The sequence below is a fragment of the Aspergillus tubingensis genome (genome assembly GCF_013340325.1).
Source record: "Aspergillus tubingensis WU-2223L DNA, scaffold_6, whole genome shotgun sequence".
NCBI classification, from domain to species: domain Eukaryota; kingdom Fungi; phylum Ascomycota; class Eurotiomycetes; order Eurotiales; family Aspergillaceae; genus Aspergillus; species Aspergillus tubingensis.
Genome location: NW_023336280.1, coordinates 1,472,403 through 1,494,752, shown reverse-complemented (window position 1 = coordinate 1,494,752; position 22,350 = coordinate 1,472,403). Strand labels below are relative to the sequence as shown.

Below are 22,350 nucleotides of genomic sequence, written 5' to 3'. Positions count from 1 at the left end.
ACGTTTGGGCGTAGAAACTTGGGGATGAAGTGCCCCAGCCAGGGGGGTGAGAACCGAGGGAGACGAATCTTTACGAACTAAGAGATTCTTGTCCCCGAAAGGAGCGATCGAGGTAGCGGTTTGCGGAGGGTATCTGGAGTCTGGAAATCGCAAATGATGCGGATGGCGGGCGCTTTTTTGCCGACAATTAATTTATTTCGGAGGGGATCAATGTTGATCCTCTTATCTTATCCGGGGAAAGAACATGCACACGCCACTCAGCTGTCTTCTCAATATGCCTGTTTCTCGTCGCACAAGAGGTCAGATGTTTATATATTACATGAGCTAAGACTGAGAATGGATATTTCTCTCTTTCAACCTTTGCAGACTTTGTTGATGCGCATGGCTATCATTAGCAGCTGTCAAATTTGTGTTTTCATAGTACTGCTTACCTAATCTATGTGAAGCCTTGGCGCCTTCCAATAAAGTGGGTTCAGATAAATAATGAAACCTTCAAAACAGTCCCAGGACTCCGATCCCTGGAAGCTCGTGATGAGAAACAGTGTCTAGGATGCGCATGATACCAGGAGTACATGCACGCGCCATAATTTCTGTACTGCATCTCGACGGCAGTTACTGAACCTAGCTGCAGCTGAAATCAACAATGGACTCCACCGGAGCAGGGGGTGCGTTTATAACCGTTTTGGTAGCAAATTGTATCACTGATGATGATTTTAGTCTCAAACACAATCTCTCTATCCGAGGATGGCGACTATGCCGCGCAATTGAATGGCAAAGATCTTGTCATCCATCTGGACCCGGCATCGCCTGATTTCAAAGAGGTACAGATCGTCAAGCTTAAGGAAGTTGCTTCAAAGTTCTTGAAGTTCTCCAGATCCAAGCCTGTTTTACCTTCAAGCACGCACTCCTACGCAGGAGTGAGTTCCCCAGGAAGACGCGTGCTTTGTTCTAGTGATTCACGGATCCTGGTCTGGCAATTGGACCCGTTGCAATCGCTCGCAGAAATCGAAAGCATTGAGCCTGGCGCTACATACGTCGACTTCGGAGGCGATGAGAACGAGGTCGTTTTCTTTCATGCCTGGAATACGAAAATCACAGTCTTCGGATTGGACTCTGGTCGAAGCCAAATCATTAAAAGTCCCAAATTTTCGAACAGCAATGGCTTCGGGTACCGGCCCAAAACAAGGCAATTTGCTGTTCTTCTGAAGCCGGATGCAGTTGATCTATTGACAATTCACGAATTTCGATCTTACGAGCTTATAGGCCGAGCAGTGTTGCCTACAATAGACGCCCAAGGCCTCAAATGGAGTCCGGATGGGAGATGGATAGCCGTGTGGGATGCTGCGAGTGCGGGCACCAGAGTCCTCATTTTCACGGCTGATGGGCAGCTCTTCAGAACGTATAGTGGCCCTTCGGGCATCGATAGTTCGCTCGACCTCGGCGTTAGAGGGATAGAGTGGAGCCCTGTTACCGGGCAACGCGGTGTGTCAGAGCTTCTGGTCGTTGGTAAGGTCGATGGGACTGTCGACATTCTCAAAACCCGAACAGTAAGATTACTTCGGATGGCTGCTCTATGTATGACAAAGCTAATAAATCTAGTTTTCCTGTTCTGTCACACTGTCCCATGTCTTTCAGATAGAGCAGAATTCCCCCAGTGTCTGGCGGGAACGCTATGCAGCTGACGGAGACCTTGAATATGCCGAAGCATCAAGCTCCTCTGCGTTTGGTATGCCAGTCGAACCATCCGGGGCGCCCCGGGGGGTGTCGATCATGGCCTTTAGCGCCAGCGGGACACTTCTGGGCACCGTCGATCCGACGCGACCAAACATTGTCTGGATATGGGATTTGGAGAGCACCCCGGTCCTGTTGTCGGCGCTAGTCCACGAACATACTGTTAGACAGGTCGTGTGGCACCATTCCAAGACGCAATTACTTATAACCACGGCGAACACCGCCTACGCTGCTGTTCGGTACTGGTCGCCGTATAGCCAGCCGTTAGTTACGCGCATCCCCGTTCCGCGAAGCGAGACCGGACGATACGAGGTGCGATGGCTGTCTTTCGATAAGGATGATGATTCGAAGTTCTGGTTTGGAACCCCGGACGACTTTGTACTTGGTCACCTTGAGAGTGTCGAAGATTCGCCACAGTTCAAGGTTACCACTACCATAAATGGTAAAGTCAAGGGAAGTAGCTACGGACCTGGTACAAGTAGATGATTGTCTGCTGTTGAGGCGTGCTACGAAGCGCATTCATCCGGCTGAATGATCATATCTCCAGCTGGTCCTCTGTACTACCTTACACCTAATGGCTTCAAAGCCGGGTATGCTTTTACGAGGGAGATTTTCATGAGGGAAGCCCTATAACGAACTGATACAATACCTGTGTACATAGCGGAAACTATACTTAATCTTAATCATGCCGTTGGGTCCTACCAATGTTTCACAGACCCTTATACTTTAGTACTGCGTACTATACCACCGAGCATACAAACAGGTGTACCCCGACCGACCAATCACATCCGGCATTGCAGCAGCCAATGTTAACCGAGCGGCACCGACAGCCCAGGGCTTAGGGTTCATCTACACGTGACGCTGAGTCATCCCCCACTCGAATTTCGCACTTGGGCACTCAAACTTCAGACCGTTCGATCTGTTGTGCAGCTCTCCTCCGTCGAACAGCTACATCAGACAGTCAAAATGGTGAGTACCAACGCCGAGTAGCACTCGCAGTGCAGAAGGGGGAAGATGTATCAATACTAATAATATTCGCAGGCTCCTACCAGAAAGAAGTGGTCCAAGGGCAAGGGTACGCTATAATTCCCCGTTCTCCATCATCATCACCATCACCATCATTATTATTCCCCCCTATCGAGTTCAAGAGTCGAAGATCGCCTGTTATTGTATCGAACGAAGAGAAAGAAGAAGCACACCTGACTACATATTCCCCGATAGCGATGGATGGATGGATATTACACACAACGCACATGATGAATGAATGCGATCGATCGCGAACCGATACACAAAACCGAGATGAATGAACAGAGCATGATTTACTGACATCGATTTTTTCTCCGAATATAGTCAAGGACAAGGCCCAGCACGCCGTCGTCCTCGAGAAGCAGACCGCTGAGCGTCTCAACAAGGATGTCCAGTCCTACCGTCTGATCACTGTCGCCACTCTGGTCGACCGTCTCAAGATCAACGGCAGCTTGGCCCGCCAGGCCCTTGCTGACCTTGAGGAGAAGGGACAGATCAAGAAGGTTGTTGGTCACTCCAAGATGAACATCTACAGTATGTCCCACCTTGTCTCTTCCGATGTTTGACGACTTGTATGGTATATATGTGATAGAATACTGACATTGGTAATAGCCCGCGCCGTCACCGCCGAGTAAACGTATGACGCTATGAATATTTTTCCTCGCGTCGCATTTTTCTTTGTGCAACGATATGATATCACTCGAATGAAAATTCGGAAAGTCGGGCTGGGCGATTTGATGGACATGTCAAGTTAGAATATGACTGGCTGAAATTCAACCAAAATCTGTTCCAATCATTCTTTGTAGATGACCATGTTCATGGTTTAAGAATTGCGTAGCGAACTAGTCGAAGACTCGATACATGCACTCGTAACGATACCAAATGGCTGGATGGATATCTTCAATTTTCACATGATTAAGCATCTATCATTTAGATAACAAAATCCCAAGCGACGATAAACCCTCCCCCCTCCCCCACCAAAACCACTATCATACACCCTACATACAATTCAACCTACTACTTCCCCCCCTTCGCCTTCTCAACCTGCTCCCTGGTCATCCTCTGCTGCCTCGCAGCCGTACAAAGCTCCCTCTTAACGCCCTCCTCCTCCTCCCTCTTCACAACCTCCTCCAATCCCACAACCTTCCCAACCTCATAATACTTCTTATGATTAGCAAAGAACCTCATCCAATGCGCCACAGCCTTATGAATCCTCTGCTTAGCGATCCTCAAATCCTGCTCTCTCCGCACCTTCCTCTGTCCATTAGTCAACCGCTTCTCCTCCTCGGGATCATCGATCGGGATGAACATCTCCTCGACGCCGCGCATATCCGGCGTGAGATCTTCCTTGAAGCATCCCGTTACGAAGGCGCGCGTCGCATCCCGCCCCGTGAAGAAGTTGTAGTGGCCGCCGGCGCCGTAGACGAGCGGGTTCGCGGATACGTCGTAGATGGTGCCGTTGATGGAGAGGTAGATGGGTAGGGTGGGGTCTGTGCCGTTGTAGAGGGAGAGTTCGGCGGGGGTTAGGAGGAGGGGGCCTTGCTGTTGGGGATTGTTAGTAGATGTGTATGTGGTGTGAGTGAGGGGGTAATGGGGATGAGGGGATGAGGCATACGATGTAGCGGACTAGGACTGGCCAGCGGGTGAACCAGGGTCGGTAGTTCCAGAGGATGGATTCGGATGAGGTCATGTAGTAGGAGAGACCGCACGAGGCGATTAGGAGTGTGGCCAGCACACGGATGATGTCTAGGATGGAGATGCCATTTTTGGGTGATGAGGAGGATGATGATGATGATTTGGTGGTTTTGGAGGGTTTAGATGGGGTTGGTTTTTGGCGTTGGCGGAGTTCGGAGGACATGGTTAGTTGTTGCTGTATGTTGTATGTGTATGTGATGGTGGTGAGATAGTTGGTTGTAAATTACTTGTAGGCCATTGGATTGGGAGACAAGTAGAGGTAGGTATAGTAATGGGAGAAGAGGGATAGGTGGAATGGATAGATGGTTAGGTAAAAGGTAAGTAACTAGTAGCTGCTGCTTGGCTAAGTACCCTTAGTATTTCCGCGCTCTCCGTTGGCTTGTTTCGGGAGTCGCATGGTGTGACAGGTATAGTGCTTTTATTGAAATTTAAGGGCCAGAGGTACAGCTACGGTCTTGGTTTACTTGGAGAGGTATTTGTACAGATCATAATTCTTGCATTGTTTAGATGATTATCCTGACTAAAGCATAAAGCTACTGGGTGATCAGTAGCTAGCTGCTTCTGCGCCATGTCCATTATCCTGCACACTATAAGTATGCCTTGGTCTAGTAGTCCTTCTGATATCTATATCGAAGCAGATGTGCATCTAGAGTAACCTATAACTTTAATCCAGTTAGCCAAGTTCAACTACATAAGATCTGCAGAAGCAAAGGCAAAAGGCATTCAATCTCGTCAGACATCCAAGGAAGTATTGCGCACAGAGCACGTCTAGAATGGGTTCTCGCGACGGCTAGCGTGGAAACTGCGAATGTAGGAAAAGTTTTCATCATCGAGATTGGGGAGGGAAGCTTGATTGAAGCGTGTGCAATGAATTCTGTCGAACTTACCATAGAGATTGCTGATAAGATGATAACTGTAGGATTGATGCTTCGGGGTTAGTACGACATAGCCAGTCGCGAAATCTTCAATCCATTTTTGAAGTCGCAAAAGGTGCGTAAGAACCACAACTGGTGATGACAGAAAACAAGCGAAGAAAAGAATTTCCAGATGAATTTATGTTGCGCAGGAAGAAAGTTCCGCCGGGCGGGTCTCTCACGTTCGATTTGATGCCTTGATGCCTTACTACAAGGGCTACTGCGGGTCGAATGTTTACTTGGTAGAATATCACATTATGGTATTGACTACTAACTCGGATATAATACTATCAAAGTACCAGCCTCAGTATTGATCCCATCAAAATAGCGTGAAAACTACCAGAGCTTCACATATTCTCGACGTCGCAAGATAGAGGGCTCATCCGAGGTGTCATGCCATCCGAACCGTGCCTCAATACTCCCTGCTAAGCCCCAAAAGAGGGACGACGAAACAGAACAAAAAACAAGACAACCTCGCCAATGCAAATGAATTCGTATTTTACTCCTCGGTCACCACTCCGGGCTCTTCCTGGTCCTGCTCCCAGCTGCGGGAGAAGACATCATTGAGAGCTTCCTGGAAGGTACGGCAATTCATATCGATAAGGCCCTTTTTATCTTTCGACTCGGGGTTCCGGATAACGGAAACAAGACAAAGATACCTACTATCTGTTAGCATCGTCAAAGGAGGGGCAGCTCGTCCACATACTTGTTCATCTCCATGAGGTGGATCATCGTATCATCGTGCAAAACAGCGTGGCTTTCTGCTTCCTGATTCTGCTCGCCCTTGGCCTTGCGGTCGGGGTGATCCCAGGAGTACAGCTCCGAAATGTCCACAATAACGTCAATATAGTCGGAGCACATCTCATAGCAGGACATGTCGACCGGACGGGTGTCGGACGCAATGTAGATCTTGCTGAGAACGTCGAAAAGATAAGTCTTTTCAAATCCGCAATTGTTGGACAAGGTGTTGATCAGATTCTCCAGCGTAGACAGGTTGGGAATGAGTTTCTGAATGACCTTACTGAAGGCCTCAAAGACGGAGTAGTCGTAGATGGAGGTCAGGTAGTAATGAACCGGAGCATTTTCGTAGCCCGCATCACTGAGCTCGTCCGAAATGAGCTGGACAATATCCTGGAAAGTGTCGGTGCGGTATTCATCGGTGATACCGTCAACCTTGTGAATGAAGACCTCAATGTTGATGTTCGGATAGTACTGCTGAACGGTTAAGATCGTGCGATTGAGACGCGCCACCGACTCCATGTAATCGTCTTGAGCGTCAATGACCCAAACCAGCGCGCCCAAACTTCCGAAGATGCTTTCCAGATCGAAAGACGGCTCCAGGTACTCCAGCTGACCAGGGAAATCCCAGACCTGAAAGTCCATGAACGAGCTGTTTGCCTGTGTCAGTGCAGTATGGATCGTGGAGGACATGCGTACTCACTGGATCGAATCCTTCTGGATCCGGGTCGTTGATTCCAGGAAAAGGGTCTCGTTGGGTGGCATTTTGTGGAAGACCACGCTAGCGATCGATGACTTGCCGCTCCTAGGTAATGTTAGAATATGATACGGGACCAGCTACGGTAGGGATAGCTTACCGACGCAGGCCCATCAGCATCAGACGAGGCTTAGCATCCTGGGGTTTATTGGCCGACTCAGCGGACTGCTCCATAGATTGGGTAGTTCCCTGTAGAATATTCTCAAGCATTAGCTGTGCATCAGACTTGGGGGCTGTAGTATTCTCGCTTGGGGTCTGTTTGGATGCGCTCCCCCAGCCAGGTTCGATCCGACGAGGTAGCTCCATGATGACCAAGCGCGTGAGAAGCTTTCATCAAAGACAACAAAGACAGCAGAGAAAAGAATGCCCATGAGCTATCTAGTCCTCTCCAACAACATGAGGTGAAAGCGTGAATACAGGTCACGTGCCCCGAGCTCGAATGTGATGAGAACGTGAAAAAAACACCTGGGACTCGCCGGGCGTGTTTGACACGTGCATAGACTCGTACAAAACAGAATTGATTGCTCTGGGTGTATCCGAGCACAGAGAACAACTCATTTCTTGTTGAGCCGGTCGGGCGTTGAAGGTCATCTGCAGATACCTCACACAACACAGAGTACTTTTGACATGCAGGCAACAGCAACAACATAGAATAGAGCCAATCTGGGCCAAGCAGTCCAGCACAGCACTCAAAAAGACACCTCATTGATTCCCACAGCTCGACAGACGGTGCAGGCTCATCTGCAGATAAGAGAGAGGGGCATTGGAAGAATCCTTACATCCATGGTTTCAGACTCGGTTCAATCCTTGTGCTATTTCAGAAACGATGCTTTCCACCTAAGTAATCAGCTCAGCGAGTGCAAAAAGCAACTACATCCAAAGGACTTGACAGAGACTTACCACAAGTTCAATGTCTCACACGACACGATGATATGAGATGAGGAGAGGGACGTGTTTGAACAGATTGAGTTCAAGCAAATTGAAGCCAAACGAGAGACAGTGAAGTATGAAACGCAGTGTTTGCAATCTCCGCACCAGAACCCCGGAAAGATGATCGACGGAGCAACCAGGATATGGGCAGAGTGACTGGAGGGTGGCTTGTTGCACAGGAACGGATGGGAATAAGGAAGGCTCAGCAGTGTGTGAAGTGCATGGCTGGCAAATGATCATTCAAGCGAAAGAGGAAGGGGGTCACGGGATGAGAGGCTCAATACGTTCTCTCTCGCGATAACAATAATATCAGACCAAAGAGGATGTATAGGTGGGTAGGCACGGGGCAGAACAGGCTGGATTGGAGGGCTTGCACACGAACTTGGAGGAGATGTGATGCTAAGAACACATACAGATAGTGCAATGGGAGTGGCTTATACTCAGCAGAAGTCTCAATGCCTGACAGTGCGTTCCTGGATTGCCAATCACAGTGGATGGAAGTGGAGGACAGTGAAAGAGATGCGGTGCGTCCAATGCGATAAGCGCGGGAGGTGCGGCTTGGCACGGAGAGATGCTGCTCTCCGCCTTTGGTGCGTGATCCTTTCCGCATCCCCCAACCAACTACCAGGGCAGTTATCTATCTCATGCTACAGAGTACAGGTGGACAGCTGTCAAGTTTGCAGCTGTGATAGCGACGCAAATGGCTTCATGCCGGGATATAATACAGGGTAATCTTACAACATGTGGTAATTTGCACTGAACTGTTACCATGACCATGCGGTGCCCATACTGGGCGGCCAATATTGAGGGCAACCACGAATCTGACAATAGAATTCAATGGCGGCATTGACAGAGGGCCATTATTTATTTGACCCATAAGAAGGGCTCAAGAGGTGTATGGTTACGGAGACTTGATCGGGAAATAAGTGCGAGCAATATATGCAGTCGGTGTGCATGACAACCTGTCAACCACACCTATCTAAACTACGAGGATGATGGAGAAGACCACCTCTGGAAATTGACGTGATTACAGTACTACGGAGTAGTAGATTGTATTCAATCTCGTTGAGATGGTTAAGCATGATTGTTCACGGATTGTGTAAACAACACAACTTGATGTACTCGGGATATAGAGATAGTAGAGAGATGAACTCCAATGGTAGCAAAACAGGACAAAAAGGACCCTGATCAACAAGCGTTCACCCGAGGAACTTCCTCGTAAATTAAAGCAGGCACAGCAAATGGAATGAATGGAGAAAATCCCCGCGAAAAACCCTCGAAACGGCCTCGGGGTTCAGTGCCGCCTGTTGATTGGCTCCCCTCAACCAGACCGCCTGCTGGCGTCATCACCGCCTGTCCGGCCGTTGCGCCCATTGTCTTTCCTTCCATTTATTAGTCTGCCAGGCTCGCTCTTTACCTTTTCCCCCCTTGTCATTGACGCCGTCTCTCAAGTCCTGCCAGGTGCTTCACTGCGGACTGCCTTTCCAATGACAACTCTGGTCCCCCGTGAGCCTTACTCCCAGGAGGAGCTGGACCGGCTCTATCCTCGGGACCTGAAACTCCAATTGGTGCAAGTGGTAAGTGCCGGCAAATCAATCCCCCCGATTGCCCACGCAGGACGCTGGCTAATGCATGGTTCAGTTTCTCCGTCATGGTGAGAAGGATATACATATTACAATTTTGCTTGAATATTCCTGATCTAACCTCTGCTCTTTAGGAGAACGAACGCCCGTCTCTTCGCGTTTCCAGAATGTATGCGGTCCAACCCTTCCCCCCAGCTTATCTCCAGGCTAATATTGTTTAGGCAGGACTCGCTCCATGTAATTCGTCCTTCCACCTTGACGCATACGTTTGATCGGCCCCTCACTAACTTCTTTACTTCTGCAAAGACTGGCCGTACTGCAATGTTGCGCGACAGATGATTCAAATGGCCGCCAGCAACAAAGACCTCACATCGTGGAACGGGTTCGAATGGAGGAGGAAGACGGAGGCTTTTGGCGACAAGGACCAATCTGTGGTTGCAGTGGGAGCAACTGGTGATATAGAAGGCATCTGGCAAGTTGGACTTCAGCGATAAACTTTCAGGAGGTCCTGCTGACTGGGTACCAGCCAACACGGTGAGCTGACAGACAAAGGACGGGAGACCACCTTTGCCCTAGGCCAGCGTCTGCGACACTTGTATGTCGACCAGCTGGGTTTCATGCCCAAGGTCAAGTCCGATACCGAGGATATGTATCTTCGTGCCACTCCCATTCCCCGTGCCCTCGAGTCCCTCCAGCAAGCCTTCTGGGGCATGTATCCCGCCAGTGCCCGCACCCAGGACTTCCCACCCCCGGTGATCGTTGCACGCGCCGTATCGGAGGAGACTCTCTTCCCGAATGAAGGAAACTGCCGCCGTTTCAGGCAACTTGCTAGGCTCTTTGCGAACAAAGCAGCACTCAAATGTACGTCCTCTACTCAGATCCCCCAGTCCAATGCACTCCGTCATACCATAGTAGCTGCCAAGCATTTAACCACTAATAATCTAACAAACAATCTTACAGGGAACACCTCTGATGAAATGGACTACATCAACAAGCGCATTTCCAAGTGGATGCCGGAAAGCTCCCCTCGAGTCGCAGTAGACGGCCACCCTCAACTGTGCGGAATCAACGACACCATCAACGCTACCGATGCCCACGGCCCCGCAACCAAGCTCCCCTCCGAATTCTACGACCGCAAACTCAGAGACTACATCGACCAGATCTCCGTCGACGAATGGTTCACCGGTTACACCGAGAGCAACGAATACCGCAAACTCGGCATTGGCGCTCTCCTCGGCGACGTCGTCGACCGCATGGTCAGCGCCGCCGTTGACGGCGGCTGGCGCAGTGAGTCCTCCGCCTCGGGCTCCTCCCCAACCAACGGCAAAGCCATCAAATTCGCCATGAGCGGCTGCCACGACACCACTCTCGCCGCTATCCTCACCAGCACGGGCGCCTTCGACGGAAAATGGCCCCCCTTCACCTCTTCCGTAGCCATCGAGCTCTTCTCCAAAGCCGAACAAGAACAAGCACGCGCGACATCCACATCTGGCGACGCAACCAACAAGAAGGGCCTCTTCTCCTTCCTAACTGGCTCTTCCTCCTCCAGCACGCCTAATACCCCCCAACCCTCCGAAACAGCCCGTGTCCCTCTGTCCTCTCTCCCCGAATCATCTAAAGAATCCCTCCGCTCCCACTACGTCCGCATTAGATACAACGACCGTCCTGTCCGGATCCCCGGTTGCGCCGCTAAGGCTGAGAACCATCTCCCTGGTGACGAGAGCTTCTGTACGCTGGAAGCGTTCAAGGAGATCGTGGACAAGTTCACCCCCAAGGACTGGAGGTCCGAGTGTCTGCAGAATCTCGGTGAGGGGTTGTATGGTAAGAATGATGCGGAGAAGTCGGTGGCTGGGTTCTAGAGCCTACGATGGTTGATTTGCATCTGTGTATGCGAGGTTGCTTTAATCTGTACCTACTTCTTTTCTTTTTTTTTCTTGACCACTATTGTGAGATTGGGTGATTTGGTCTAATAGATATACATATTTACTACTGTGGTCTATTGGAAGACATAAACATGGTATGCAGTATGACTGATTTGCTCTTGAGCCGTAGTAATCTATTCTTCTTTGAAACCAAACTGCTTGACCGTAGTCAAACACCAATAAGAATAATAATACATCATGATAATATGTTCGAATGTTATATACTCTAATATGATAGTATTATCCCATATCTCCTACACTCTACTTACTCTTACTGCCCATCTTTACCAGCAGCAGCACTACCCTTCCGCTTCCTAGCATAATGCTCCTTCTTAATGCGCTCCCCCTCACTATCACTCCCACTCGTGCTCCACCCACTCTCACTCTCACTCGCACTCCAAATCGACTTCGACTTAACATCTGCCCCCTCCGGCTTCTCAACCTCCATCTCCTCAGCAGCAACAGGAATCTGCTTATGTTTCTCCTGCTTCTGCTTCTTCGCCTTCTGCCTATTCTGCGCGATCTGCTTAGCAGCCTCCTTCCTTTGTTCGGCCTTCTCCTCGCCCGCGCGTTCCTGGAGGTCAAACAACTTCTCGACGGCAGGCGCATACGCCTGAGCGATAGGCATATCGCGGACGCGAATACGCATGTAATCGAAGGCCGCGACGATCGGGACGGTGATCTTAGGACGGCTGGTGACCTTGATGTCGCCGAACATTTGGTTACGGGTGTTGTTGTTTTGTGTGGGCTCGTCGTCCGGAACGTCGAGACCGACTTGGCCGACGTGGTTGCTGGGCTCAGCGGCGGGTTTGTTGTTGGCTGTGCGAGAGGCAGGGGCTTCTTCGACTCGGGCGAGCTTTTGGTAGCGTTGGCTGAAGTGCGTGAGGAGAATGGCGCGGGCGTTCATGAGACGGCCGACTTCGAGGGCTTCGGAGAGGGTGGAGTGTTTCTTGGCGATGGCTGATACGGCCATGTCGTCTTGGAAGGTGGCTTCGTGGATTAGGACGGTGGAGTTGCGGCCGATGGTGGCGAAGCCGGCGGAGGGACGGCAGTCGCCGGAGAAGGAGATCTTGAAGCCGTCGGGGAAGACGAGGGACACGGCCATGGCGCCGCGGCAGTGGGAGACGCGGGTGGTGAGGAGGTCGGAGAGGCCGGTGGCGGAGCGGAGGAGAGGGGTGAGGGGGGAGGATTGGTCGTGGAAGCTGAGGCTGGTGGTCGAGGGTCTGGTGGCTTCGAGTTGGTGGCCGGGGTAGGAGCCGTCTGCGCGGCAGTGACGGTAGACGAATTGGGTGCGGATGTTGCCTTGGTGCAGGTAGGGGGAGGCGCTCAAGGGAATCACCTTGCCGAAACCGTAGTTCTCGACAGCAGCGTATTCCTCTAGCCAGCCTGTCATCATCTGTTCGGAGACAACGAACAGTCGCTTTTCCTGTAATATCTTGGACATGTCCATCTCTACCTCGTCTGTCTGCGGGATTCCGTCGGGGTAGTTCTCCTGGAACCAGGCTTTGATGACAGAAGCGGTGCCGAGATGGTGGTCCGCGTGAAGGTGACTGATCCAGATCATCCGCAGGTTCTGCAAGACTTCACGCAGCTTCTCAGGTGCGAAGACACGCTTCAGCTGACCAAGGGTGTTCTCACCGCAGTCGAGCAGGTAGTATCCGTAGCCAGGCACGTTGAGAAGAGTAGCGGAGACGTTGCGGTACTTGGATGGAGCGGAGGATCCAGTGCCCAGGGTAATGATCTCCACGTTGGCTCCTGGGAGATCCTTTTGGAAGCTCTCGAGCTTTTTCGTGAACGCCTCCTTCTTGACACGCTTGCGGATGGTGCTCAGGCGCTGTTCGATGGCCCAAGGCATCTGGCGCTGCACCTGTGCGGGCTCAAAATGCGGCTCGACTTCAGAGTAATTGAGCGCAAACTTGGGCTCCATGTCGATGATGACACCGGGCGCCACAGGTTTCAGGGCAACAGCTTTCGGTTCTGTGGCAGGCTCTGCAGTTCTAGTGCCGGGCTGCGGGAGGGACACATTGTCATGAACAAGGGTCGGGTAGTTGTCAGGCCTCAGCAAGCCCATCCGCGTGGTCGAGGTTGCGATGCTCTTCATAGACAGGTAGTTGGGACAATAGTCCGAACTGGACACGGTATGTTCGCACTCGGGGAATCTCGCAACAAACTCGTGGAGTCGTGGATGATCACCCACTCCAGGACCCAAAATCCACAGGAAGGTCTGCAGGCCTGTAGTAACGGCGGGGGAGTTCCACTCGGGCCGATTTACCAGATCATCGACGTGTGCTGGGGTAGGCAAATCGATGATTGCCAATCCCTTACCCAGTCGGGATGGGCCCAGAACCATGTCAGGAGTAACGGTCTTGCCATCTTGCGACGTCACGCTCTCTCCCTTGGTCAACTTCGCATAGTCTGGTCCCTTGCGAACATTCAGCTCCTGAGCCTTCTTCGGGTCGAACTTTCCCCGGACATCGTGGTTCCGGATGATATAGGAAACGGACTCCTGACACCAGGTAGTATGAGGGATCTTCTCGACGGCTGCACCGGGCCACGGTTGGCGTACGAGGACCGTGATATCAGGGAGTGGCTCATTACTTCCGGGGGCAGGTCCCTTGTACTGCTCAAGGTCTTTGGTGACGGGGTTACGAACGAACATCGCGGCCGGCATCTTCACATCCGCCAACTTGGTCTCGTGCAGAGCATCCAGTCTCCAGTTCGAGTTGAACATGTCCGTGATCACAGACTGCCTAATGACTTGGTCCCGGGTTCGCGCATCAATAGGCTCTGACGTATTGTTGCTCTCTTCGAACTCGTCGAGGCTTCGCTTCCTAGGGCTCATTGAGCGAACCTGCGACGTCGCTTGCAGGTGCGGGACGGGGGAAGACCTGATAGGCATAGCCCAGACCTTGATGTTGCTGTCCGACCATGTAGGCTGTTCGCAAGGATCCTCCGCTCCGAGGCGATCGGGTTTCGACATGCCCTCCGAATCATATTCGCGCGTGAACACCGGTGTACCCTTGCGAAAGACGAATCTCCGTGCGGTGGCTAGAGTGTGTGTGAGGTTTCTACCTCCGTGGATTGTCAGAGTTCCTCGTTGCGGTACCAATTGTCCGTCGTGAACCGCGTATGACATTCCATGCTCCTTTTTGGCAGCCGCATTGGCCTGTCCACTTTCTTTGATGCGTTCCTCTTTCTCCCGCGCAAGAAGTTCCAAAGCGTTATTCGAGCTGGCTATCCCGTCAGCCAGCGTAAGGATAACACCAATCAATCCTCCGGTATTGCCCCATTGTATCTGGCCGGTGAGGAAGACGTCGGTCAGATAGGTTATTTTAATGCCACGCTCCGTACATGCGCGCTGAGTGCCCTCCGACAGTTGACCGAAGAAATAACGCTTGTCCGGGAAGTGAAGAAGGACCGTCGTGCCTGGGGTATCGGCCGTGGGCGTGGTCAGGACCTCGTAGTAGAACTTCATTGGGGGATTGCCCGTCGGTGGCGTCGGCGGAGGACCGAAACCTGATGTCTGAAAAGACTTGGGATTGTAGAGGAGGAAATTCTGTCCGCGTCGGAAAGGTAGTCGAGGGGCAGGCAGTAGATAAGTGCCCGGTTCCACTGGCTGGCCAATCTGAGATTTTTTGGATGACGCCGACGGCCCACGCTTCTGAGCAAAATCGCGCTTCTGGGATAGAGCCTTTTTATGAGAGCCGCGAGAATCTCGAGGGATCGAGGTTCGGAGGAGGACTGGCGAGGGACGTCTGGGAGCGACGGCAACTCCGCGAAAAACACTGGCGAGTAGCGCCGCGGACCGCAAAAGGGAAGCCAACTTGATGGGAAAGGGAGATGTAGTTGGGCTTAGATAAATGCGAGCAGTGTCAACGGTCCGTCATCTCATAGGAATCAAAGTAAAAAGCAAGATAAAAGAGATGGTAGGAGATGAGAGGTTGTCAATTAAGTTGTGGATGAGTCGCAGAGCTTCTCCGCCCGGCAACTTTTTCTCGGGCCTGACAATCGCCACTTTCGATCACTTTAAGCCATGCAGCTCCTCCACACTAAGCAGTAGTCTGCCACTGGTCATCTATTTCCTTACTAATACGAACTATGCAAAAGGCTCGCAGATCCTAAGGTCATTCAACTTTTGATATGGAGTTAATTTGTATCTTGATGTGTTCCCTAATAGCCAGTCCGGACAATCCATAATTCCAAGCTCCCAAATTCCAATCCCAAGTAGCCTTCCCTCTTCCAGACACCAGAAGCCATTCCGTCGAACCCCTGAAAAAGAGGATGAAAAGAAAAGAGTAGAAGAAAAGACGAGCAGCAATAGAAAGAATAAGCGTAGACAGAAATGAGCCACGTCGTGGGGCAGAAGTATATAAACACAAGATCATTGACAAAGGAAAGACGTTGGTGTCTACATGGCAGGTTCAATAGTCTTTCGAACCACTAGCGAGAAGGTAAAATAGCAAAACCGAAGAACCAGCTTTACAGTACTTATAAGGCTCGAAAGTGCGCGACATGGGGAATCATGGAAGATGAGCAGTCATCATGGACACGCGCTCGAAAGCGGCTTCCATGCTGTGGCAGAGATGAGCAAATTGTTGGGCACTGTCCTTGACCTCGCCCTCGACAACAAGCTCAAAGGTCGACTTTCCGGTAGCAATGCCATCAAAAGCACAAGCAGATCCTTGCGATGTAGGGGCGGCAGGCAGATCAGCAAAGAGAGCGAAAGCAGGGTCCGACTCGTCCATCATGACATCAGGGTTCTCAACGCCAACATCCGACTTCTGCTCGGTTTCGGCAACAGCTGGCATAGAAGCGAGAACAGGAGCCTCGTCCTTGGAGCTGGCAACGCTGGGAAGGCAAGAGTCCACGATGCTGGAGGTCTTTCCAGAGAGGGCCTCGGTGTCAATAGCGGGCTCAGGGACTTCCAGGACGGCGAACACGGAAGGGTTGCCGTAGTTCATGTCAATACCGGAGTTCCAGCCACCGTTGTTCATACCCATGGCCGAGACATCGAGTCCCTGGTTGGGGACCATGACCATACCAACGGGAGGAGCTTGCTGCATAGGCGGTTGCGTCATGGCGGGCGCTTGCTGCTGGGGTGGCTGCTGCTGAGGCTGGGCCTGTTGCGGGTGCTGAGGGTGCTGGTGGTGCTGAGGGTGGGGCTGCGACTGCACCTGGCTCGGCAGGGGAAGACCGTTGGGGCCCATTTCGTCCAGGAACGAGGAGAAGTGAGGGGACGACAGGAGCATGCGGGCGAGGTCGGTGAGACGGGCGTTCTCCTCAAAGAGGGAACGGTTCTGCAGACGCAGTTCGTGGGCTTCATTGGTCTTGGCGGCAACCTCGCTTTCGAGCTGGCCAATGTACTCTAAACAACGGGTTAGTCACTTCATGTTCAGGTCATTACACCAACAGGGGATTCCATACCCTTTCTGCGAGACCGGAAAGCACGAGCGGAAACCTTGTTCCGGAGCTGACGACGTTCCTTGCTGCTGAGCTTCTTTCCTTCTTCGCTGGCCAAGAGTCTCTCATCCTCATCCATATCCTGCTCCTCCTTCTTGGCCTTGGCCATCTGAGGCAGGAGGGAAGGAGGAGAAGGGGAGTCGTCAGGCGAGTTCAAGGCAGACTGGCGCATCTGTTGCAAGAGGCGGGAGATGCGTTCCTCAACAGCCGGGTTGGATGGGCGAGGGGTCTGGCTGTGGGGGGCTGCATTGTGGTGCATGTGCTCGTCCATGCGGCGCTGTTGCTGGAGGTGTTGCTGGCGAAGGTACTCATTGTGCTTCTGTTGCTGAGCGGCCTTGGCCATGGCAGCCTGCTGCTGGTGCATACCCGGATACATGCGTCCAACCTGAGTGGAGGGACCCATGGAGGCCATCTCATGGCCGCCCAAAGCGTTGGGGTCGACGAACTGGCTCTTGTTGCTCGGGTTCGGGGAGATGAAGTAGCCAGGAACCGATCCCATGTTGTCGGACTCCAGGTCCATATCCGAGGTGTTGCGAGTCGGGGGGCTGTTGAAATCCATGGAAGGCTCCTCGCGCTTCAGTTGGCTGCTAGGGTAGAGGTCTCCGCCCATGGGGAAACCGGGACTCGGGGCACCGTATCCCATGCCGTTCATGTGGTTGTTGAAAGTCATGGCATGAGCCAGGGCGCCTGGAGGCAGGCCGGTCTGCTGCTTGTGTTCATCATACTGGTGACTGGGACCCTGGAAAGCAATCGGGGCTTGTTGACTTGTTGTCGAGGCAAAACCAGCACTTCGTACATCGCCAGCGTTGAACTCGGTGCTTGGTAAGGTGGGTTGAGCAGCCAGGGCGGTCTTTGCGCGGGCGGGCTCTGCGGAGGTGTATGCTAGTTGATCAAGATCGAGGAATGACTCGATGTCCTGGTCGAATGTTGATGGCGCGACCGCCGGATGTTCTGCCAATGTAGCCATGGTGATGAGGATGTGTAGATGAAAAGCTGTTCGAGTAGCGCGACCTGATAAACGAGAGCGAAGACCAGCGCGATTTGGTCAAGTGCACGGTCGGAGCAGAGAAAGGGGTGGGTTGGATTTGATAACGAGAGACGATGGGGGTTGATGTGATCCGAGGTAGAAAGGGGTGAGAGGGTTACTAGTAAGCAATGAAAGCGAGTAGTCTATGAGGGATATCGAAAAGACAATACACGTAACGATAGCGTTGGAGAGGGTAAAATGGAAAACAGGAAGGAGGAGTTAGATGGGTGAAGATGGATGATAGTGATAGTAGTAGTAGTGATTGATGGAGAGAGTAAGGGAAGAGATGATGGGTAAAATGGGAAGGGAGGGATCGACCAAGGTTGGCGGACGGGAGTTAATGAGGGAGGGATAACGTTACAAGACCGAGTGGGCAGAGCAGCAGCAACAGCAGCAACACAGCAGAGCGAAGAGACCAGATGGGCAACTCGTTTCTCCACGCCAGGAATAGAAATCCACCCAGAATTTCAGGTAACTAAAAAGGCTTGCGCGTCCTTTGGCTGACTCAGCGGCTACTGGGACCCGCCCCACCCATTTTAAGTCTGGGATTGGCTGGCCCCTTGGACACTAAGGCGAGTTCAGTGGGTTAGGGCTTCCGGGGAGCAGCACCCTACTCCACTGCTGGTTAGGGAGGGAATCCACTCTCTCCCTCCCCTCCCTGACTTAGTTTACTTGGGTAGTCGCACCGGTTTTCGCCCGTCTCCTCTTCCATGTACTGTGAACCAGGAACGCTACCAAACAGAATTCTACAGTTGGTGCAATCAGGAGATCGTCGATAAGATCTCCCGGCCTTGTTTACTTTTATTGTGTACTCCCCTTGACAGGTGTTGGATTGACCGTAATGGCCAACTCTCACCACCCAGCATACACTGTACAGTAGTACACATCCCTTGTGCAGACAAGAAGCATGTAGGCCAACCTAATGGAGCCCTTCCTTCCGGACAACTCTCTGTCGGGTGACTTTGGACGAGAATGGGAGGTGTGAAGGCCGGCATGCGAGATTTTCTTCGCGAGCCGCCCCCTAGATGGTTGCCCCGAAGTCTCTTTTCTCACCCCCATTGTGAATAATGGACCGTCCATGAATTATTGTGTCTTCCCGTCCCTCTTGCCTCCCTTTCTGACACCTTGCCGTTTCAAGTCTGTTTCTCCGAGGCAATGAAACGGCGGCACAGGTGAGCACAATCTCAATTCCTGACAATGTGCTTGCACCAATCACAGTAGTCTCCTGCAAGATTGTTCACCTGGAGTGGCCGATGTATCACCACTTCATGACGTTAGTGGCTCAGCCACAGCCAATGACCGCCAAGAATCAGCCGACGGCTGCGATCTGTTCACAGCAATTGTGATCACAGTTTCCGCGAGTCCACCAATCCACATCGGCATTATGATTGATTGGAATAAAAAGGGGGTGGATAATGTAGCTGAGACTGCATGAGTCTGGAATGCCATCAGTCTTCACCAATGTGATTGATGATTCGATCTATGGGACAGATGGGGTGGCCTCTAGAGGGGACAATGGGGAACAACGAACAAAACCAAAGTATCAACACAATTGTTGTGTGGTCGAGGGGAGCGAGTCCACTTCAAGGGCACTCTGGTTGATGCATCCAGATGTTCTAGAATGGCCAATAGTGCTGACCACTTCGATCTCGACTCTTCAACTGCTGGTCCCCTGGTGTGGATGCGCCGGTGTGGAATTCTGGTGGGTAAGAAACCCAGTTCCTGGCCGACAAAAGGCTCCGGAAGCAAAGCTTGGCGCCGGGCTGCCATGGAAGAAAAAAGCAGGAAACGCAGTGATTTGACTGTGAACTGATGGCCCTGGAGAGAGAGCCCACGACGAGCCACTCTCAACTCTTTGCTTTCTCGCTTCGCACCCAGTGGTTCGGTCTTGAAACTTTTGGGTGGTTCATCCCAGCGCTATCCATGGAGTAGATAGTCTGTGTATCTATCTCTTCTATCGGCTCTAGACTCCTACTAGGTGGGCTACTATCTAACCGTTTAGAAACTAAGCGCTGAGAAAAGACCCGGTCCACTTCTCCTCTGGAAGACCAAAGGATTCTTCCCCGGCTTAAGGCTTATTAGGGCCGTTTCACGCCTCAACGACAGTTGTGCAAAAGGTACTTTCTCATACAGTAGGCGTATCGCCCATGTCCGAGCAGCGCCAGTGGCATCTTATCATCCCGGCGCACATACTCAAAAGGAACATCGCGGGACGGGTGATCATTAGATAACTAAAAATTTGATGGAGATGGTTATGGCCTGACAGAGGTGGCCACGACTCGCTGATCCGGCCGAAACTTAACCCGCTAGAGTTCAATTCTAGGCCTTGACGAAGTCGCAACTTCTGCTTCAGATCCGAATCAGTGGAAGGAGAATGGATGAAACTCGTCCGAACGGAGAACCACCGATCACTGACCGTTCCATAAGTCCCAGATGGGAGACTGCACAGTTTTCGTCCAGCACCAAAACGGTTTTATCGAGTTGAATTGTGTTCTGCTCTTCTCTAGGCTCGGTAGTGCGGCACTCGAGGCTTGAGTTGGGCCTTAGGTTCTACTAGTTCGAGCAAATCTTTTCCTAGTTTCCAGAAACCCCTGATGGGCGCAGCCGGTGCCGCAGCATCACGATAACCTTAATAGGAAACCGAGACGATAAACTATACGGTTGCCATTGCCTAGCGCGCTTTCGATGGCAGATCCCTGCGAATAGCCTCGTGCGAAAACTTTTGCCTCATGCTACGGATAAAAGTATTCTATATCTATTTGCAGATCTGTGGCTGAGACTGTACACGACTGAGTTGAAGAAAAAAAAAATAGAACGCTTTTTCTTGGCCCGGAGTCTTGTCTTGTCTTTGGGTCTCCTGAATCTTTGCGCTGGATGCTTGTTTCAGTTGCCGAGCCTTATAAGGCTTTCTTCGAGGCTGCCTTGTTTGGTGCAGACGCAAATCGGCAGCGACCATAAGGCTAGAATCGAAGACTGCACTCATGGTCTGTTTATTCGCTGAACCAGTCTTCTGAAGCTACTCGTCCGAGCGCACAGAAACAATCCAACCTTTGGTAGATCAACTCTGTACCATGTTCAGTGAGCTGAGTGTGCCGCTTAAGTAATGCACACAATTTTCCACTGCAACGCCGTCTAGACTTCAGGCAGAAGTTATCGTTCGCAGCTCTACTATTTTCAGCAACATCAACGCAGCCGCTTACTGTAGCACATGAACCCATTGCAACTCTACAAATTGCCACCACATGCCAATTATCTCGGCATCAATGAGAGATATACAACATCATAAAATTCAAGGGGCGATGTTATGACCTCACATGATGCATCGAGTTGAACCGACCGGAAACGGCAATATTGTGATGTCACCCCACAAACCCCAGTTCATATCGATACTATCTATCCTCCCCAATTCAAGACTATCGAAGATTTGGAACAGGATTTGTTGTGTGCACACATTTCTTATTCGCCTTATGTATACTGGCGCTAGTACATACACTTTCTCATAAAATAATTAATAAAACAGGGCCCTGATCCTTTCATATCATAACGATCGTCAAACAAACATTTACCTCCACTCCACTAAGGAGTCAAATCATCACACTTGAGTAGTAGTAAAGAGATGATTTACTCCTCAGGTTCATCATCCTCATCATATTGATCGTACTGGGTTCTCGATCCGCCCTTCTGGCCAGCAGCACGGGCTCTAGGGTCTCCGGGTTGGAAGCTACCGCTGGAGGCCTGGCCACCTTGGGATGCGATGTTGCGCTAAAAGCCAGCCAAGTTAGTATCTTCACTCAACATTGACTAACTCAAAAATGTCTTCAGCATGAGTAAGGAATATATATAATATACCTGCTTATCAGGATCCATACTGGCAAATCCGCCCGAGTGACTTGACTGGCCACCCTTCTTGGCGATATTCGACACTTCGTCGTGGGACCGGTTGGCGAAGTTTCCGGGGTTGGAGTTGGATGCCATTTTGATCCTTTGGTATAAACAAGTGGTTTATCGTCTATTAGATTAGATAGTAATAGATAATAGTCTTCTGATTCTGATTCTGAGACCAATTCCAATCCCACCTCAACAGCATATATATACCCAAATCCCAACAACCCCATGAAGTCATAATGTCACCCATTTGACATCAACAACGACAAACCTCTTCCCTAAGTGAAGTAAAGTACGTAACCTGATGCAATTCGCAATTAACTTTCCACAACCCTCCCCAACCCATCATCATCAATAGTCAATTCAAGTTCTCCATGCTCATCATGCTCCATCCCATCCCTGATATTGGCTCGCCACGCGGGTTGAACTCTGGTTTCCGTGGAACATGAACCCCGTGTTAATGGTTGTCGCCCTGTTTGGATAGGGGAGTTGGTGGTGTCATGTCATGGTCACGTAGTACGTTTATTTTTGGAGATTGGATGGGTTGAGTCTAGATTGCGATTGCGCAATTGTGGAGGTGGGATTGGTTTTACTTTGTATGTTTAGGTGCGGGTTTTAGATGCGCTGCTGCTGTGTTTGCTTTGTTGGGGTAGGGGTGCTACGTAGATGGGGTGTCATTGTT

The 22,350-nt window shown here is 51.3% G+C and overlaps 8 protein-coding genes across 8 annotated transcripts; 3 read left to right on the top strand and 5 right to left on the bottom strand.

Moving 5' to 3' along the window:
- Positions 1 to 643: 643 nt before the first annotated feature.
- AtWU_04266 (YVTN repeat-like/quino protein amine dehydrogenase) lies at positions 644 to 2,217 on the top strand (the record flags this gene model as incomplete). Its single annotated transcript, XM_035499377.1, has 3 exons — positions 644 to 665; positions 718 to 1,547; positions 1,600 to 2,217. 3 exons carry the CDS (start codon positions 644 to 646, stop codon positions 2,215 to 2,217), a joined length of 1,470 nt encoding a protein of 489 aa, XP_035355270.1.
- Positions 2,218 to 2,697: 480 nt separating this feature from the next.
- On the top strand, positions 2,698 to 3,392 carry AtWU_04265 (40S ribosomal protein eS25; the record flags this gene model as incomplete). Its single annotated transcript, XM_035499376.1, has 4 exons — positions 2,698 to 2,700; positions 2,773 to 2,806; positions 3,082 to 3,291; positions 3,370 to 3,392. The coding sequence occupies 4 exons, from the start codon at positions 2,698 to 2,700 to the stop codon at positions 3,390 to 3,392; spliced, it is 270 nt and encodes an 89-aa protein (XP_035355269.1).
- A 382-nt stretch (positions 3,393 to 3,774) lies between these two features.
- AtWU_04264 (putative heme/steroid binding domain protein) lies at positions 3,775 to 4,615 on the bottom strand (the record flags this gene model as incomplete). Its single annotated transcript, XM_035499375.1, has 2 exons — positions 3,775 to 4,299; positions 4,373 to 4,615. The coding sequence occupies 2 exons, from the start codon at positions 4,613 to 4,615 to the stop codon at positions 3,775 to 3,777; spliced, it is 768 nt and encodes a 255-aa protein (XP_035355268.1).
- A 1,250-nt stretch (positions 4,616 to 5,865) lies between these two features.
- Positions 5,866 to 7,167, bottom strand: AtWU_04263 (GTR/RAG family Ras-related GTP-binding protein; the record flags this gene model as incomplete). Its single annotated transcript, XM_035499374.1, has 4 exons — positions 5,866 to 6,025; positions 6,073 to 6,756; positions 6,808 to 6,909; positions 6,962 to 7,167. The coding sequence occupies 4 exons, from the start codon at positions 7,165 to 7,167 to the stop codon at positions 5,866 to 5,868; spliced, it is 1,152 nt and encodes a 383-aa protein (XP_035355267.1).
- Positions 7,168 to 9,278: 2,111 nt separating this feature from the next.
- On the top strand, positions 9,279 to 11,233 carry AtWU_04262 (putative acid phosphatase; the record flags this gene model as incomplete). Its single annotated transcript, XM_035499373.1, has 7 exons — positions 9,279 to 9,368; positions 9,433 to 9,445; positions 9,509 to 9,543; positions 9,596 to 9,611; positions 9,681 to 9,827; positions 9,927 to 10,235; positions 10,335 to 11,233. The coding sequence occupies 7 exons, from the start codon at positions 9,279 to 9,281 to the stop codon at positions 11,231 to 11,233; spliced, it is 1,509 nt and encodes a 502-aa protein (XP_035355266.1).
- Positions 11,234 to 11,567: 334 nt separating this feature from the next.
- Positions 11,568 to 14,771, bottom strand: AtWU_04261 (ribonuclease Z; the record flags this gene model as incomplete). Its single annotated transcript, XM_035499372.1, has 1 exon — positions 11,568 to 14,771. The coding sequence occupies one exon, from the start codon at positions 14,769 to 14,771 to the stop codon at positions 11,568 to 11,570; it is 3,204 nt and encodes a 1,067-aa protein (XP_035355265.1).
- A 1,045-nt stretch (positions 14,772 to 15,816) lies between these two features.
- AtWU_04260 (bZIP transcription factor) lies at positions 15,817 to 17,723 on the bottom strand (the record flags this gene model as incomplete). The annotated part of the gene is made up of 2 exons (XM_035499371.1): positions 15,817 to 16,661; positions 16,721 to 17,723. The coding sequence occupies 2 exons, from the start codon at positions 17,721 to 17,723 to the stop codon at positions 15,817 to 15,819; spliced, it is 1,848 nt and encodes a 615-aa protein (XP_035355264.1).
- Positions 17,724 to 21,404: 3,681 nt separating this feature from the next.
- Positions 21,405 to 21,758, bottom strand: AtWU_04259 (general stress protein; the record flags this gene model as incomplete). Its single annotated transcript, XM_035499370.1, has 2 exons — positions 21,405 to 21,545; positions 21,633 to 21,758. 2 exons carry the CDS (start codon positions 21,756 to 21,758, stop codon positions 21,405 to 21,407), a joined length of 267 nt encoding a protein of 88 aa, XP_035355263.1.
- Between the last annotated feature and the right edge of the window lie 592 nt (positions 21,759 to 22,350).